Source organism: Triturus cristatus, chromosome 7 (assembly GCF_964204655.1).
Source record: "Triturus cristatus chromosome 7, aTriCri1.1, whole genome shotgun sequence".
NCBI lineage: Eukaryota > Metazoa > Chordata > Amphibia > Caudata > Salamandridae > Triturus > Triturus cristatus.
In genome coordinates, this window is record NC_140590.1 from 568,174,493 (window position 1) to 568,192,584 (window position 18,092).

Here is an 18,092-nt window from a genome sequence, read left to right on the forward strand (position 1 = left end):
GCATTATCTGCTATGTATACCTTGGTAGAAGAATATGAAGATCTTATTTGGTTGCTATGAGGAAATTAGGTGTATTATATGGTGTGGTTGTGCAACCTCACTGAGTAATATACTTACCAATCCCTTTAGGGCCCTTAGGTTTCGTGTGTCAACCCTTCAGCTCACCCCTGGGTAGCTGTGGCTCTAAGCAGCAAGATTTACACAAAGGACCAAGTGTGAAGCATTTAAACAGCACCAAAACAATTGAAGAAGAAATCGACAAGACACCAAGTAAATCCGAGACTAATTTATAAAAATAGACTGTATTTTTATGTATTTTAGACACCACTACGAAAAAGATCCACCAGAGGGTACAAGAGATATATAATTTACAAGGTTTAGTAAATCAAAGCATTTCACTCAACCATGAACAAGCACTGTCAATTCAACAAAACTGTTAATTTTCACAAAAAAACTGGACTAGTTGTACTGCGGTCATTTAGAGTCACTTTAGGCAAACATTTCCAGTAGTGAGCCAGTCAGGGGGACCAGAAAGGCTTTCAGAATTAGTTTCCTTTACAGGTGAGGCAGTCTTCAGGCAATTCTAGGCACTTTCTCCCCTTTGCAACCAATTTCTATGAAAGTGGTCCTGAGGCAAGGGATAAAGGGTGCTGAAGATGCTCAAGGATGCTGTGAATGGGATGGGGTCAACAGGAGTCTTCCTGAGGCTACTCCTCGGTCCACCAAGGAGGTGAGGCAGTCCTGGCCACAGCGTCGATGGAGTCTCTTGGCTTTTGCTCGCCCCTGGAGACAACTTCTCCTTGAGTAGGATACAATGGGCATGGTCCCTCTCCTTTGCTAGCCACCAGGATCTGCACGTGCAGTCCATGCAGGTGCAGCCTCACCATGCCGGTTACATGGTGCAGTAGGGGTATCCTTCTTCCAGTCCAGACGAGATCTAAGACCTGGGTGCCAGGGGAGCCCTATTTATGCCCATAAAATGGTCTCAGGATAAGATGCGGTTGGTAGTGAATGTACTACCAGGTTCCCTCCTTCCTGAAGGCCACTACCTGGGAAGTGTGTCACCTATCTATCCCAGGATAAACCATTCTGCCCACTCGCAAGATGGCAGAACCCCTCTCTCGGCGTCCAGAGCTTCCTAGCCCAACCTAGACGTGTGGCTACCAAAGGGGGTAACATGACCCTGAAACACAGTTTGCCAACAGGTTTACCCTCTCCTCCCCGGGTGCCAGCAATTCTGCCCAAACAATGGGGCTGCCCTCTCCCATGTGTTCCCCATTTGCTCTTCCACGTCGGTTTCAGCTTTGAAGCTCGGCTTTTGGCCCAACATCCGTGTGGCTTTCTCCAGGAGGGAGGTAACACTTCTCTCCAGTGCAGGACCCTATTGTCTCCTTTCCTGTAAGTCATTAGCATGTCTCTGCAGGAGGGTAGAAAGCTGTCTTGGATTCATGCTCCATGTGCAACAGCAGATTGAAGGCAACAAAATGTCAACTTTATAAATATTAAAATAATATAATATAAAATATTGCACACTGTCACTTGCTACCCGTGTTCCCTGTAAGGTGCGCGCACCTCACTAACCCCCGAGCGCGCAGTGTCCTGAGGGAAGCGCGCACACATCTTGTAAGAGCTTTCGCGCCGCCGCTTTTAAAACGCGAGCGGCGCGAAAACAGTAATTTTTCTGTTTGGGGGAACATTCCTTGGCACGTGGCTCCTGCACTTCTTTCCTAATGGGCCGTGGCTGTTGGTGGCCCTTTGTGAAAATATTTGTTAATTGCAGCACCGTCATGCGCTGCAAATAACAAACTTATTTTCACAATTGCTCACAATCAGCCCCAGCCGCGCTCCATTAAGAGAAGAAATGCAGCAAGTCCAAAAGCACGATGTGTAAAGCACGATGTGTGCTTTACACGTCGTGTTTTGGGACTTGCTGCATTTCTTCTCTTAATGGAGCGCGGCTGGGGCTGATTGTGAGCCATTGTGAAAATATGTTTGTTAGTTGCAGCGCATGACGGTGCTGCAATTAACAAATATTTTCACAAATGGTTACAAACAGCCCCAGCGACGGCCCATTAAAAAAGCAATGCAGCAAGTGCAAAAGAAAAGACGCGAATAGACGTCGTCTCCCGCCTCTTTTTTGTCGCCACCTTAATCATGTCACCAGCCCTTCACCAACGGTGCAGGTCTCTGTTGTGGCTGGCACAGGCAGGTGCATGTGCGCTCTGCTCAGCTGACAGCTCGGGTGAGACAGAGCCATAGCTGCCAAGGTTTCAGATTCCTATGAGTGACATTTTTATAATTTCTGTGTAATTATTAGTGAATGAAACAGAACCAAATACCAGTTAACCATGCCGCTTTGACTCCAGTCAACAAGTACCCCAGAATCACAGATGGTTCCTAGATTTTAAAAGTGCTATGAGACCGTACTCATGTTATTCAAGCACTATGCAAATGCACATAACATACCATGAGCAGTTGTCATCATTGTATGCTTAACTCTCTGAGCCATCTTGTCACCAATACATGACCACAAGATGGTGCAACAGAAGGACGTGGTTCACTCTTTCGTTCGTAGTATGAGTTCATAACGGGGGGCACTGACTTTGAGTGTCCCACTGTAGAAGGGGTCCCATGTGTGCCCCCTTCCCACCCACCTTGGAACGAGGGTTCTTCCACTGACTCATAGCAAACATACCCTTCCCTCCAAAAACAGAGGTGTTGTGTCTGCTTGGTTTACGCCATCACTGGCGAGTCCGCAGTATCCTCTCTGGTCCATTTCCCAGTCAGGCCCTCGATGGACGAAAGACAGCCTTCAGTCACAAAACAGTGAGGTCAACTATGCGACCCTCCTGCACTTTCGGTTGGCAATGGCGCCTCGAGCAGTAAGAGGCCTGTCAGCCCTATAGGCTGTACCAGCACGTCGGGGGAGAAATCCTTACATTGTGAGGTGCTTGGCACAAGGCACTGTGCTGAGAGAGGCGAATCTTTCAGATGCTGTTCCGAAGCTGCACTTCACTCTGTCGTGATGGGCGAGCCCAGCTTTCGGCATATTTACACACTCCAGCCTTGATGGAGGAATTCGTCTCACACCCTCCTACTTGCGCGTGTAATTTCACGCACTTTACCGCGCTGGGAAGGCCCTTGTCACAACAATGCTTTCGGAAATCTCTCTAGATACGCTTCGCAGTCGAGTGTGACAAGGATTGCACACTCAATGAGTGACAAAGATGCCCACGCTTTCCTTTCTTTGTTTACTACACCTGTTACGTGGCCCCCAAGCCTTCCGGGAGCAGCACACATTGCGCGCTGCCCCTGCAGCTTATATCATGCATTATTTATTATATGGGAGCTCCAGGCTTAACAGCTGAGGAAGTGCTATTATGTATGACTTTGCATTTCAGTGCGGTGTAGCGGACCACCACACTGAAATGCGTTAGTCTAACGCGTGATGCGTGGTACTTGGCAGGGCTGCAGAGCTGCGCCCTACAGGACGGCACTCCTGTCCTCCCGCCCTACAGTATCACTGAGGGGCATCTGGTCAGTGCAGGCTGAGCAGCAACATGATGTTTTCATTTCAAATTCCTGTCACAACAAAGAATTGCTTCTGCAGCCCGCAGAATTAATAAATTAAACTACCTCCATGGCCTCCTCAACAGAACTCCCCTCCCCTGGTCGAGGGGGCTCCCTGATGACCGTACAAGTCATGGTGAGACTGAGAGCGGGCACGTGTGTCTAAAGGCATAGGGCACAGCTCGGAGAGCGCGCCACGCCATTACCTCTCACCCTTACTACAATCTACAGCTGCAGATGGTCCAGTTTTGCCCCCAGTGCATCCCAACACTGTCAGATCACCTGCCTGCAGCGAGTGACCCCACAGACTCCAGTTACAGAGACCAGTCTGAGCAGCAGGAATGATTTGCCCAGCACTCAGTGAATGCGTGGTGGTTATTCAAGTTCCTGCTACAGAGAGATCGGAGTTCTCTCGTGCAACTTTTGACTCCTTGGCAGCTATGTGTAAAGCACACATCGTGCTGTTGGGCTTGCTGCAGTCAAGCCTCCTAAAAGTTATACGCAGCAGGAGTTGGCTGCCAGATAGTGAGCTGTGCATGGAGATAGGCCTAGGCCTCTGCCAGGCTTTGCTGCATGCAGCTGACTATACATATAATGAGGGTGTTGTCCTCGTGGGAAGAGGTGGATGCAGGGAATGGCAGACGTTTCTCCATGCAGACAAACCCTTTGGCTGAAAGCTGTGCCCAGGGCCGGCTCCAGATCGGTGCCACCACACCGGGCACTGACTTGGGGTGGAGCCGTCATTTTTGCAAGTATATTAACATTTTTAAAGCACCTGTGTGTTCCTGGCCTCCAGCAATTTTCAGGCATCAATTAAAATGTCAAGAGAGCTCTGGTGATTAATCGTCTTCCTGGAAAGAGACGGAGGTTTGTCTAGTGGAAGTTTTGACTCATCCAAAAGTCGCGCAGTGGGTTAAAATGCCTGCTGCTAAGAACGTGTGCCATGCAGATCACAAAGTGCATGTAATGTAAATAGATCAGTGGGGTACTGCTTCTGTAAGAGAGCTCATTTTGTTACTTGTGGTTTGTAAGACAAAATCCTAATATAGAGCATTGAGCTATTAACTGTCATCAAACAGCTGCGTGTTAAATGCAAGTATTATGTTAGAGCAATATGTATTTTTTGCCCAGTCTTTTATTATGCTAATCTTGCCAAATTTGGGTAAAAAACAATTCTTGTTTTTTTTTTTTAAGAGAACCTCTAACAATGGTGTTACATTTTAAATTCTGAATTTGTACTTTTCCAGAATAAGCACTCTTAAACTATATTGCCTACTAGTATCGATGACATGTTACTCCTACACTACACCTTGTAGTCCTGTCTGATGGAACACTTCCAATACACTGATTTACACACCTATGATTGTCTCTGTGCAATGTGTGTATTATGTAAAGTGCTCTGACACCTTGCACTGGTATGAGTGGTGCTATAAAACTAAATGAATCAGAGAGACATTGGTTCTGGAGACTTGAGGGCCGCTATTAACGGGTGCTAGTGAGGGAATCCGTGGTAGAGGTGGCCATTGGGGGGGCGTCAACAAACATTGTCGCACAGGCCGCCACCAGTGTTAAAGGCGGCCCTGGCTGTGCCTAGTTGAAGTTGGCTGCCCAAAGTCCAAAAGCACGACGTGTAAAGCACACGTCGTTCTTTTGGACATGCTGCTTTTCTTCTAGGTAACAGGTAAGTTAGAAATCTCTCTGCCGAGCCTAGTGTGCCGCCTGGCTGGTATTTTGTTGCTTCCTTCCGTCTGTGCATCCAGATATATAATACAACAAGTAACATTACACCTACAGCAGTAAAATCTTATGATGGTACCAGCATTGGAGTCTTGTGCTTTTCTAAACCCGAAGTGTACTTGCCTGTGTAACCAATTCATGTCATGGCGTGTGTATCTAAATTGCAAACCTGCCTTAAGACCCTTAACGTGGCGCTGTATGTGTGGAAATGCACAGTCTTTTCACTTGTTTAAGCATAAGATTGGAGTGATATTTGGCGCTGCACCCACATGTGCTGTCTGGTTCCTGGCGCACATAGCCATGGCTGCAGCGCACAGAGACCCTACACTGCCGCACACAGAGGAGAAAAATTAGATGGAACATTGCTTACTAGATTAAATTTTACTTGAGAACCAAGTTGGGCTTAATGTAACAAGCTGTTTAATACCTTGGAGTATCAACTTTGGTCGCACCAATCAGTAGTTAGCAAAGCTGAGGGGTCAGCGTGTAACTCTGCGCTCGCCAACTGGGCAAACAAGTCTTCCCACATTAAAAATACTCATGTTCTGCTCATGAAATATGCTGCACCTTGCCTTCAGGCTTGGTTAAGGCACAGTATTTCTGCATAATTTTGGATCCTCTGGAGTTTCTAGATTATTTCTTTGGTACTCCCACATATACTACATACTAGTAACCCACCCATGAGAGCATGACAGCTCTGCCATCGTATCACGAGAAGATGTGAAGGGTCCTTCTTAACATCATCAGTTGGAAAGTGATGCATTTTCTGATGACTGAGCTCTGACACTCACCTCCCAGGTGTTGTACCTTTTTGCAGGGGTAGAGGTAGCCCCTTCTTCCTAAGGCCAAGGTATATGTATTGTGTCTATTAAGGACCATGATGTAATACTTCATGCAGTAGTGGGTATGACTAAAGCAATTTAGGATTCTTCCTTGTGGTTACTCATCTGGATGTGGATCTGAATATCATCTACATACAGTTTGGAATTGCAGGTATAGAGACGATACCCCAGCTCCTTTGGCAGACGTTTGACATAAAACCACTGTAAAGCTGTGTCTAGGGCAACTCTTTTTCTGGGCAAACCACCACAATCTTGTTAGAAGATCTTCTATGTTCTCAGCTTTCATGGATTCTGTGGCCCCAAAGGTCTAAAGCAGACTGGGGACTGTGGTTCATTTTAATTGATTCCATATAGTCTTGAAGCAGGTATTCTACTGCCTCCCCCTCTCTACAATCTTCACTTGGGAAAAGGGAAGGTGGTTATTGGTCGATAGGCCACCTGATACATCCCCTTTTATAGAACAATCAGCAGACCATGTTTGAAAGCGTGAAATTGTCTATTACACTAATCAATAAGTGAAACACTTCTTGCTTTACTCAGTTGGTTCTATGTTTGTCGACAGAGGGTATGTATTGTGCACGGGTGATAGATGTGCAGCACACTTGAAATGACTTATGGTGAATTTTAAGGAACGGCTCTGTCAGTTGCATTAAGAGTTACTCTAATAAGGAGAACCAGATTTTATACAAGCTAGATAAAAGGCGCGACCAAAGCATGAGCGGTGTCAGAGTGTTCTGATTGGATGTTAAATGAGTGCATGCATGTGTTGGTGTCTGCCCACATGGGTGTGTTGTGAGTGTGTAACATCTGAGAAGTAGTAGCAGAAACTGATAGGATCATAGTTCCTGGGACTGTCCAGGGTGGAGTTTAAGAGAGAATACCTGGGGGATGCCAGAGATAACAGAAGTGTACAATTGAATAACAGTTACTTGATTTTATATATGTTATGTTAAGAAGATTCATACTGTGCACGGCTGCCCCAGCTAGGGCTTCTCAGCACACCTCTAGCTACTATGTCTCAACATCAAGACTATCCTAAGCCAAGAACAGACAGGTCTTCAACAGTTTCCAGAAGCAGAAGGGATTGGCTACTTTCCTAAGATTAATGGGCAGTTTATCCCATAACATCGGGCTAATATACAAAAAATGCATCACCCCTTTCTCGCCAGTTTATAACATTGGACCAGAGCTAGATTGAGGTCTGCTGAGGGAAAACATCAAATGTATTCACAATGAGATGTCCTGCGCATAGCGCTTTAAACGGATACGCTTCTCCAAAGAGAGCCAATGTAGGGTGCGGAGTTTCTGAGACACTGAACAGAATCTTGGCAACTGCAGTATTGCTGCCACATTCTGCAAAATCTGCAGTCTATTTTCTGGTGCCCGGATACAAGATATTACAGTAATCTAGGCGCAAGATGATTAAAGCAGTGGTGCTGGAACAATTTTTAGAGATGGGGTTGTTGGCATTAATGTTGTATCACTGAAGTCATAGGGACTGTGAAAGATCCGAGTGTCGTACAGAAAAAGAGATGAAGCAACGGTGCCACGCCCATTCAGCAGGAGAGTGGTACAGTGGGGTATGCAGCTGGTGATGCATTTTGCAGCACCGATGAATTAGGGCACAGCCATTAACAGACCATATTCTCCATTGAAATGGGCACTAAATTTGCCTAGACATGCAGTTTTACTGGTAGAAATATGAAGCACAAAAACAAAAATGTGTGGAAATTGGTTTTCTGTGAATATTTATCATTTGCACACCATCAACTAAAGTGTCTTGATTTCTTTTGATTCTATTATATTTTTTGTTTCCATCACATTTCCATCACATTTCAGAATTACAAAAAAGTACTTTATTTGTGATTTCCTTATTGTAGATATGATTTGAAATATGCGTATAGTTCATTATATTTAAATGCTGCTGTGTGTTAGAAAAAATTGACATGCTACAGCCTTTTCTTTTGTTTCCTGTACCCCAGCAGGATTGTCACCGAGATCACTTTTACAAAATCCTTTCACTTTGCAGTCAGATAAATAAAGATACACGCCAGTTTCCGAATACAAAGCAATGTGTCAGAAGACATAGACAGATTTCTGACCTTTGTCTTTGCACACACAGCAAATGTGACAGGATACACACAAATTGTAAAGGCATCTATATTGCTCATTCACCTTCTGAAATCCAGCATAGTTATTTCTGGGGGTGCTTCACAGTGCTTAATTTGTGAAATACAAAGTGCCGGGAAGGGGGGGGGGCATCAATAGGACACTGCAGCTTACACTACTCATTGCCCCCATACGTGCCGCTAGTGACAGAATCAACAAAACGATTAATTTACACACCCTACAAGCATGGCATTTCAGACTATTCCAGTCCCCAAAGCTACAATATTGGCTTGGGCGGCAGTTATTAGTACTTTTTTTAATTGTTTATTGAAATAATAAACAACTGTTGTTGTGTTAATCTCTAATTTAGGTAAACAGTGCAGACTGTCATAAGTGCAGGTGTTGACAATTAAGTGTCGGTGCCGAGCACAGGAAACCACTGGCTCAAATTAAGCCAGGGTGTTGCAACACCCCTAGTAACCATACCCAGCACCTATGGATTGAAGCCGGGATTATCATCTTCTGCCCTTGTGGACAAAAAAAGCCTCTGATGTTTCTTAAGGCGTCTTATTTAACAGCCCGAGGACAGAGCTTTAACTTGTGGCTCGAAACACAGAGAGTCGTCCATCCACCCACCCACATTGTGTAATGATTGCTTTGGGCTCTGAGGCGACCCCAGCAGGATTGGCCACCAGGGGCCTTCTCATTCATGTGAATGTTTTCCCAACAGCCGAATTTCGGTTTTATTGGCATTCATCTGCAAGCAGTTTGAAGGCATCCATTTTGGGACGGCAGACATACAGTTCTTAAAATTGGCAGGACCCTTCTTATTGCCTTTTTGATGTCTCTAAATACCACATTACCTTACCCAAGCTGGTGATAGTCATGCCAATGACCAATGACCCACAAAGGATGGAGGCTTAGTCTGTCGTTACAGTGAGGCCATTCTCTTCTTGTCTTATCTGGCATGGGACATGGCATTTTGCACCACCTCCCCATAGCATTCCTGCTCCTAGTTCCTGGACTGAAAAAGCTAAGAGAAGCTTTCTCAAAGGGGATTTTTTTAGGCCAAAAGTTAAGCTCTTCGAAAAATAAGCTCCCTGGAAGTTACAAGATTTACCTTACATGCAAAATGCAAGATCTGACGTCATGAAGCCTAAACCTAATGGAGGTTGACAGAGAGGCCTCTAACTAGGGTGCTTCTGGCACTCTGCATCTCCAGTCATTCCATCAGAAGCATTTTGATCTCATCGCTTTTCCCTGTTGCCTGCTTTCTCTTTTGCCATCATGTCTAAGAGTTTATCAAAATATAATGTTCACACATACACTGATCCGTAGAGGAGGCTCTGGATAAGGTCAGTCCCTCACTTGTGCACTATCAGTTCACAATAACCTCCACGTGAACAGCTGTAAGGGATTTGCACTCCTTGGAACCACCCTCAGATCATAACATTTGTAGCACATCACTAACACATCACATGCAGAAACACAAGCAGGGTTTGGAAAAGGAGACCATTCTGAAGTACCCCAAGAGAGAACCACAAGAGGTTGTGCTCTTGGAGGTCCCATTGAACGCTGAGCCTGCAGTGTGTGCCAGATGCAGCGGATCAAACACCGGATTCCTGCTTAGGATTGCCATTTATAGTAGACCCTGTTAGGCCGGGAGGGAGATTTGACTCTTTTGAGAGGTTCTGCATAAGTCCCAGCTCCTTCTCATGTGCACAGAATGGCTCTCTTACCTTATTGTGACCTGCATAGACATGTCCACTTTCACCCCAAAGGTCAGTGCGTGGGAGGTGTTCACGGGCAACACCTCATGGAGTCCCAAGATCTGGCCGTCATGGAGCCGGTTCATAGTGTCCGCCATTAGTTGAAGCTCAACTGTATCTGAGCTCACAGGATTCTCAGCTCTGAGCTGCAGAAAAGAAAAACACTTCACCTCAACTATCAGTTCAAAGCCTGGCGTCGATCCACTGAACAATGGCCAGCGCCAGGTAAGGTCATTCCCGTCATCCCTCCTACAACCTGTGCGGATACAGCAAATCTTTCAAGCAAGACAAACATGTGCCATTTTATCCATTTCACATCAACATGCCAATTATGTCACAAGTGCATTCTGGAATTAATGCACTAGGCCCACGATGTCACAAGGTGCATTGTGGGATATACATACATGGTATCCTTTGTGTCCTAGAATTGACAAATACAGATTATTTTGGGTGGACCCATTGTGCTCATCTTGACACACAAATGGCAAAGAAGCTGAGTGGGTCCTGTGTTGAGTAAGTTGTATGGATGCACTGTGGGGTTAACATAGTACGTCCATGCTGTCATGGAACAGAAAATGAAGGATGCTTTTGGCAATAACACAGTGTACCAATAATGTCTTAAAAACATGATCTATTCTAAAATAGGTATATTGTGTCCCTGACGTCAAAGGGCGAACAGTACAGATGCACTGGGGGAATAATACATTCGTTGTATGCTGTCATACAATGTAAACGAATAGTTTCTTACCTGTCGGTGTAGTTTTGCAGCTTGAAGATCTTTCTGGATTCACTATGCTGTGCATTATTCCGCGATCTTGTGGTTAGGTCCGGATTCGTAGTCTTTTCTTTGTTTTTTTTTTTTTTTTTTTTTTTAGCCCACCACCATTTGGTGCACCTCCCGTGACGTCGTCGTGCTTCCTGCGGAAGTCCCACCTTTGGGGCGCCATCTTCGGGTTCTTTTTTCCTTTCCCTTTTTTTTTTTTTAACCCTAGGCGATTGATTAATCCTTCTTGTCCATTTTTCTGTACGTTTTCATTTCTTTGATCTTTTTCATTCTACCCCCTCTTCCTCCAGCCTCATCTTCCTGGCGGAGGTGGGTGCGTTCGCTAGTGAATCCAGAAAGATCTTCAAGCTGCAAAACTACACCGACAGGTAAGAAACTATTCGTTTTGCAGCGTGAATCTTTCTGGATTCACTATGCTGTGCATAGACTTTGTAGCGGTTTTCCTAATTTTGTGGCGGCTGGGTGGTAGATGAGCGCTGGTCGTTGAAAATGTGTTGAAGCACCTTCTGTCCAACCTGTGCTTCCTTGTTCATCTGAATGTCCACGCAGTAGTGTTTCGTGAACGTGTGCACAGAAGCCCAAGTTGCCGCGAGACATATGTCCTGGATGGGCGTGTTCGCCAGGAAGGCAACGGTGGCCCCCTTCTTCCTTGTGGAGTGAGCCTGGGGCCCCTCCGCTAGCTCCTGTCCAGCCTGTTTGTGGCAGAATTGAATAGTGAGGGCAATCCACCTAGTGATGGTGCCCTTAGTCACTGGCCTACCCATAAAGCTAGTAGCAAAGGACACAAACAGCTGCTTCGACTTCCTGAGTTCCTTGGTTCTCTCAATGTAGTGCATCACTGCTCTTCTGGCATCGAGGGTGTGCAGGGCCTTTTCTGCGTTTGAAGTCGGGTTTTGGAAGAAACTTGGTATCTGAATACTCTGATTCATGTGGAACGCCGACACCACCTTGGGCATGAAGTGTGGGTCCGTCCTCAGGACTACCCTGTCCTTGTGAATCTGAATGTAGGGTTCCTGTAGCGTTAGTGCTTGAAGCTCGCTCACCCTGCGTAGTGAGGTTATGGCCACTAGAAAGGCCGTTTTCATCGTCAACATTTGCAGTGTGGCTTTGTGAATGGGTTCAAACGGTGCCTTCATGAGCTCCGTCAGAACCACGTTTAGATTCCATGCCGGCGGCGGCAACCTTTTCGGAGGGGCCATTCTTTTGGCTCCTTCCATGAATCTCTTCACCACCTGCGAGGTGAAGAAACTTCCACCCTTTTCACCTCTGGTGTAGGCAACGATCGCCGCTAGGTGTACCCTTAGGGAGCTCGAGCAGAGGTTACTCTTTAGAAGGTGTGTGAGGTACCTCAGCACTGTTGAGTCTCTTGTCATTCTGTTTTGCAGGCCGTTTTTCCTGCACCACACAGTGAATCTCTTCCATTTTGCGCTGTAGCATTTTCGTGTAGTTGGCTTCCTTGCCTCCCGTAGCACTCGCATAGTGCTCTGAGGCAATCTTAGGTGTGCGAACTCTAGGTCTTCAGGAGCCATGTCGCCAGGTTGAGGGTCTCTGTCTCTGGATGCAGGACCTCTCCGTTTTGCATTGAGAGCAGGTCCTTTCTCCTCTCGAACCTGTATGGATTGCCTTGTGCCATTTCTTGAATTTGTGAGAACCATGTCTGCCTTGCCCACTGCGGAGCCACAAGGATCAGACTCATGTTGCTGGTTCTGCACTTGTCGAGCACTCTGTGCAACAGGGGTATCGGTGGAAAGGCGTAGGCAAATGTCCTCGACCAGCTTATCCATAGGGCATTTCCCTGGGATTGCTGATCTGGTTGCCTGGACGAGAAGCTTTGGCATTTTGCATTTTGGCGTGTTGCAAATAGGTCTATTGTGGGAGTTCCCCATCTCCGGAAAAGTTTCTCCGTTTCCTGGCCATTGAGCTCCGATTCGTGCGATGCCGAGGTCTGCCTGCTTAGCCAGTCTGCCTCCACATTGTCCTTCCCCGGTAGGTGAATTGCCAGTAGATCTATCCTGAGAGGTATGGCCCATCTCCAAATCTCCTGAGCCAGAGAGGAGAGAGGGAACGACTGTGTCCCCCCCTGTTTGTTGATATAGAACATTGCCGTGGTGTTGCCTGTTTGAACCAACACCCTCTGGTTGTACAGGTGCCTCTGGAATGCCTTCAGGGCTAGCAGGATTGTCTTCAACTCGAGGTAATTGATATGGCGAACCGCATCTGCTGGAGCCCACAGACCCTTCACTCTGAGGTTGTCCATGTGCACTCCCCATCCCTTTTGCGATGCGTCCGTGGTAATGGTCATTGTTGGGTTTGGTGGTGTCAGGCTTCTCCCTGCTGTCATGTTGTCTTTGTTCCACCAAGTTATCTCCTCCTGCACTGCGTGCGTAACAACCACTAGATCCTCCCAACTTCCGTTTGCTTGTGACCATTGCTGTTGTAGCCATTCCTGGAATGGTCTCATGTGCAGGCGTACATTCGGCACCAGCTGGATACACGACGCCATCATCCCCATCATCTTGCTCACTGACCTCACTGTCAGAGCTCGCCCCTTCTGGTAGAGCCGCGTCTCCTTCAGTAGGGCATCTGTCCTCCTGTCGCTGGGCACCACTGTACTGTTCAGGGAGTTGATTTTTGCCCCCAGGAAAATCTTCACCTGCTCCGGTTCCAGCGATGACTTCCCCCAGTGAATCGAGAACCCCAGATTCGTGAGAGTGTCTGTTACGCGTTTTGCGTGCCTCTCGCACTTCTCGCGTGAGTTTGCCTTGACCAGCCAGTCGTCTAAGTAGGGGTAGACGTGTATTCCCTGCCTTCGTAGGTGGGCCGCGACCGCCGACAGGCATTTTGTAAAAACCCTTGGCGCCGATTTTAATCCGAAGGCCAGGGTTGTGAACTGGTAGTGTTCCTGGTCGATGTTGAACCTTAGAAGTCCCTTGTGTCTTCTGTTTATTGGGATGTGCAGGTAGGCATCCTTGAGGTCCACGGTGACCATGAAGTCCCCGTGTCTTATTTGGGGCAGTACCTCCTGCAGCGAAGTCATTTTGAACCTTTGTGTTTTGATGAACTTGTTTAGGTATCGCAGGTCCAGGATGGGTCTGAGGTTTCCGTCTACTTTCGGGACCACGAAGTAGTTTGAGTAGACCCCCTTGTTGCGTTCTCTGAACGGCACTGCCTCTATGGCTCTCTTTTCTAGAAGTTTCCGTGTTTCTTCTCTGAGTAGGGTCAGTTCTTGAGCCGATCTCTGCCTTCCCTTTGGCTTCCTGTTTGGCGGTTTTTTCTCCAAATCTACGCAGTATCCGTACTGCATGATGTTCAGTATCCACTTGTCTGTGGTTATACGCCGCCACTCGTGAAGGTAGAACCTCAGCCTTCCGCCTACTGGTGTTGTATGCTCGTAGGCTTTTGATCCTTCTCTCCCCCCCGATGTTACTGTTTTGCGCCTCACCCTTGGGGGCATGTCGAGGGTAGGCGTCCTCTTGCGTGCTGAGTCACTTTGATGAGGGCTGGTCCCCCCTCTCCTCCTCTGGCCACGTCCGTTCCCTCTCCCGCGAAAGGACTGGCCCCGAGGTTGGTACTGCCAGTTTTGCTTCTGTTGACCTTGTCCGTGACTTTCACCCTGCTGACCCTGCTGGAACGTCTGGTGCGACGCCCCCTGCTGGCTTCCTCCCCTACCGTAGGGTCTCCTCGAGGGATTGCCTCGCCTCATTCCCCTCAGCTGTAGGGCCCCCATGGACCTCGCCGTTTCGTTTTCTTTTTTCAGCTGGGTGAGCTTCTCGTCTACTGTTGCTCCGAACAGTGTCTCTCCGTTGAAGGGGGTGCTAAGGATGTTGTTCTGCACCTCCGGTTTGAATCCCGAGATTCTTAGCCATGCATGCCTTCTCTCGGTGACCCCTATGGCCATGAGTCTTGCTGAAGTCTCTGCCCCGTCCAACGCCGTCTTTATACAGGAGTTGGCGATGTTTTTGCCTTCGTCTACCAGGTGTGAGGCTCTCTGGCGGTATTCTTCGGGGAGGTGCTTTACTAGCTCCCCCATCTCGTCCCAGTGCTGGTACTGGTGTCTATTGAGGAGTGCATTGGAATTCGCCATGCGCCAGTGCATTGCGGCGTTCCTCTCGACTTTTCTTCCTGTGAGGTCTATCCTCCTGCTCTCTTTATCAGGTGGTGGGCCCGAAGTTGCTGGTATGTTGGCCCTTCTCCTGGCCGTGGAAGCTATGATGGAGTCGGCGGTCACGCTACCTTTGATGTAAGGGGGGTCCAGGGAAGAGTGCTTATATTTCTTCTCAGTCCTGGGCGTGATCGACCGGCAGGTCGCTGGTGCCTTGAAGGCTTCTCTCCCCTGATTCATCACACTTTGTAGCATGGGGAGGAACTGGCTCCTCGTCTGGATGGGGAGCAGGGTCTCGAGGAGAAAACCGGCTTTCGGCTTCTCTTCGTCGAGTTTGACGCCGAAGGCTGTCGCTGCGCTCCTGACCACCATATTGTACACCCCGATGTCGTCGGGTGGCGAAGGCCTCGAAGGGTACGTGTCCACGGGCTCCTCCGGGTTTTCGGTGTCGAGATCCTGCCATTCGATGTCGTGGCTGGTAGATGGCGCCGAGCCGTAGAACGACTGCTGGTCTTCTTCCTCGGCTTCGCCGTCATAATAGGTCTCGTCTTCCTCTTCGAGATCCCTCGTCAGGCCCTCGGTGTCGAATTCGTCCTCGACTTCGACGACGTCCGTCGATGAAACCGTTGGAATCTTGAATTCCTTCATCTTGGCGTCGAACTCCTTCTTCCTTTGAAGGATGTTCTCCATTTCGGCCTCGAGCCGCCTCTTCTTTTTCTCCATCTCGGAGATGCTTTCGGCGTCGACCGCGGGTCTTTTCGACGAAACTTGCGTCGACGTCGACCGTTCTTTCTGCGTCGATCGCCCTGATTCCTGGGTTGTCTTCGACGACCCTTGCTTTTCGGCGTCTTTCGGCACCAGGGAGTCCTTTTCGAAGGATCCGCTCGGCCTCTTGTCCATGGTTCCCCCTTTGGTCGTCGAAGTTTTCGGCGCCGGGGCTCCCTTCGTGGACTTTGACTCTGATTTTCTCGAGTCACCCTCGTGTTTTCGAGGTATTTTCTGTTTTGCGCTCGACGATTCTCTTACCTCGTCTTCTTTTTTCTTGTCGGTCTCTATGACCGTGAAGTTTTCGGCTGTCTCGGCGACGTTGTCCTCATCGTCCGTGGAGAGGCCCAGATCGTAGAGCGACGGGGCCTTACCCTTGCCATCCATGCTGGCGTTGGCTCTTCTCTGCCGATCTCTCACCCGGAGCGTCTTCGGCGCGAAGACTGAGCAGGCGTTGCAGTCCTTACTCTGGTGTTCGACCGGTAGGCAGAGGTTGCAGACTGGATGCTGGTCCTTCTGCGCGAACTTGTGGTGGCAGTTTGGGCAGAACTTGAATGGCGTCTTGTCCATTGTGCTCAGGGCCTCTGAGTGCGCATTCTCCAAGGTCGTCGAAGAAAAGGGCGCTGAACCTCCTTTCTTCGCGCTCCTGATGAAATCTCTTCCTTTCCTGTGATATCCTCGTAGTATTTATCGACGAAACTCGCTTTTCTTTCTTCTTCCTTCGATTGTAATTCTGGAGCTTCCCGATGATGATCCAGACCCAACGGCGGAAAAAAGAATCTGAAGATGGCGCCCCAAAGGTGGGACTTCCGCAGGAAGCACGACGACGTCACGGGAGGTGCACCAAATGGTGGTCGTCTCCGCCCACCTGGGCTACAAAAAAAAACAACAAAAAAAAAAAAGAAAAGACTACGAATCCGGACCCAACCACAAGATCGCGGAATAATGCACAGCATAGTGAATCCAGAAAGATTCACGCTGCAAAAATGTAGAAACATTCTGAAATCTCCTTCCACCAACGTCCCAGACCCCTCAGCTCCACAGGACTCTACTCTCACACATCCAACGCATAAACAACCAGATAAGGGGGATGTGCGTTCTCTTCGTTCTCTTCTATTGTTTCTAAAGCGTGGAACGGCCGCCACATCTGAGCCTCCTCCACTCTTCTTGAATTTTTCAAAACGCAAAAGACCTGGATTTTCAATTAACCAAACTACCATAAGCAGGGTCAGGCACACGTGCCTGCTCAGTGCCAGGAATCCCTCGCAGGGGATAGACCACTTCACAAATACACATAACATCAATGCGTTACATCTAGGACGTCATACAATGGATAAAGAACGTTAATTCTGGAACAAATGCAGTGTGTTCATGATGTCACAATATACATGTACTATGCTATTAATATATGATGCAATAGTACAGAAAATGAAGATTCATTCTGACATAAAAGGTGATTATTTTGAAATGAGGACATTGTGTCTATGATGTAATACAATAAAACACAAAGTTGCATTCTGAAATGAATACTTTGGGGCCATGCTGTAATGGTCATTTTGTCCCCATTGTCCACACTGCCTGCATCTGGAAAGGGACCGGCTTAATACGCCCACAACCATCCGCCTTGTACCGATGCCTCAATAAAAGGAAGCACACACCACAGCACAGGGAGCCTATAGAAAGGACCTCCTTTTAGAAATACTCACATCTGTGTTACATGTGCACAATGGCAGAGCTAGAGAGATGGACATGTTAGATCACATAGAAGCAACCCATGGGGTGTCATATTAGTCCTTCTTTAGTCTGTACTGGTGTTCACTGCATTAGTTAGCCATCGGCAGTGTGTGCTCTCACCTTCAGTTTGTAGATGCCGGCCTTCTGGAGCCTTAGGCTGTATGTAGGGCCGGTGTAGGCGAAGCTTTCTACATCATCCACAACCCAGGTGTAGGAGACCGAGGTGCCCCGGCTGATGGAAGCAGAAAATACCTGTGGTGAAAGAAGCCAGGGTCAGTGGCCACTGTGCTGAATGCGGAACCAGCCACTTATGTCTTAGCCACACATTTCTTGCTAAACTAACCATTCCCCAATTTTCTCTAACTATGCCCTCTACCACCATTGCTGTCTAGATTATGTTTCATTAAAGAGGCACAACTGCATGGTACACGCTCCCCTGAAACTTCATTGGGGTGAATATGCCCCTTTGTGCCTCTGTGTGCGTCTGCTTGGGACTCTGTGTGTCTGCATGCGCAGTGTGCCCACACTGCATTTACATTAGCTTTTGTGGCTGCACATATCTTGTCGATGTCGGTATGTGCATAGGCCATGTGTGTGCCAGTGTCAGCTATGTGCCCACGCGTATCTGGTTAATCTTGTGTGCATCTGCATAGGATCAGTCTGTGTTCTGTGTTAGCTGC

At 47.9% G+C, this 18,092-nt stretch overlaps 1 protein-coding gene across 2 annotated transcripts in view; it reads right to left on the reverse strand.

Annotated features, from left to right (window-relative positions):
* The window catches only part of LOC146810138 (polycystin-1-like), a 545,091-nt gene that overhangs the window by 331,512 nt on the left and 195,487 nt on the right, over positions 1-18,092 (reverse strand). For both annotated transcript variants that reach the window (XR_014966550.1, XM_085617085.1), the window contains exons 13-14: positions 17,533-17,664; positions 9,998-10,173 (exon numbers count right to left, since the gene is read on the reverse strand). Coding sequence is in view for 1 of the 2 variants with exons in the window: in XM_085617085.1 (XP_085473211.1) it covers positions 9,998-10,173; positions 17,533-17,664 (308 nt within the window). In the remaining variant the exon portion in view is untranslated. The remainder of the gene's footprint in view (positions 1-9,997; positions 10,174-17,532; positions 17,665-18,092) is intronic.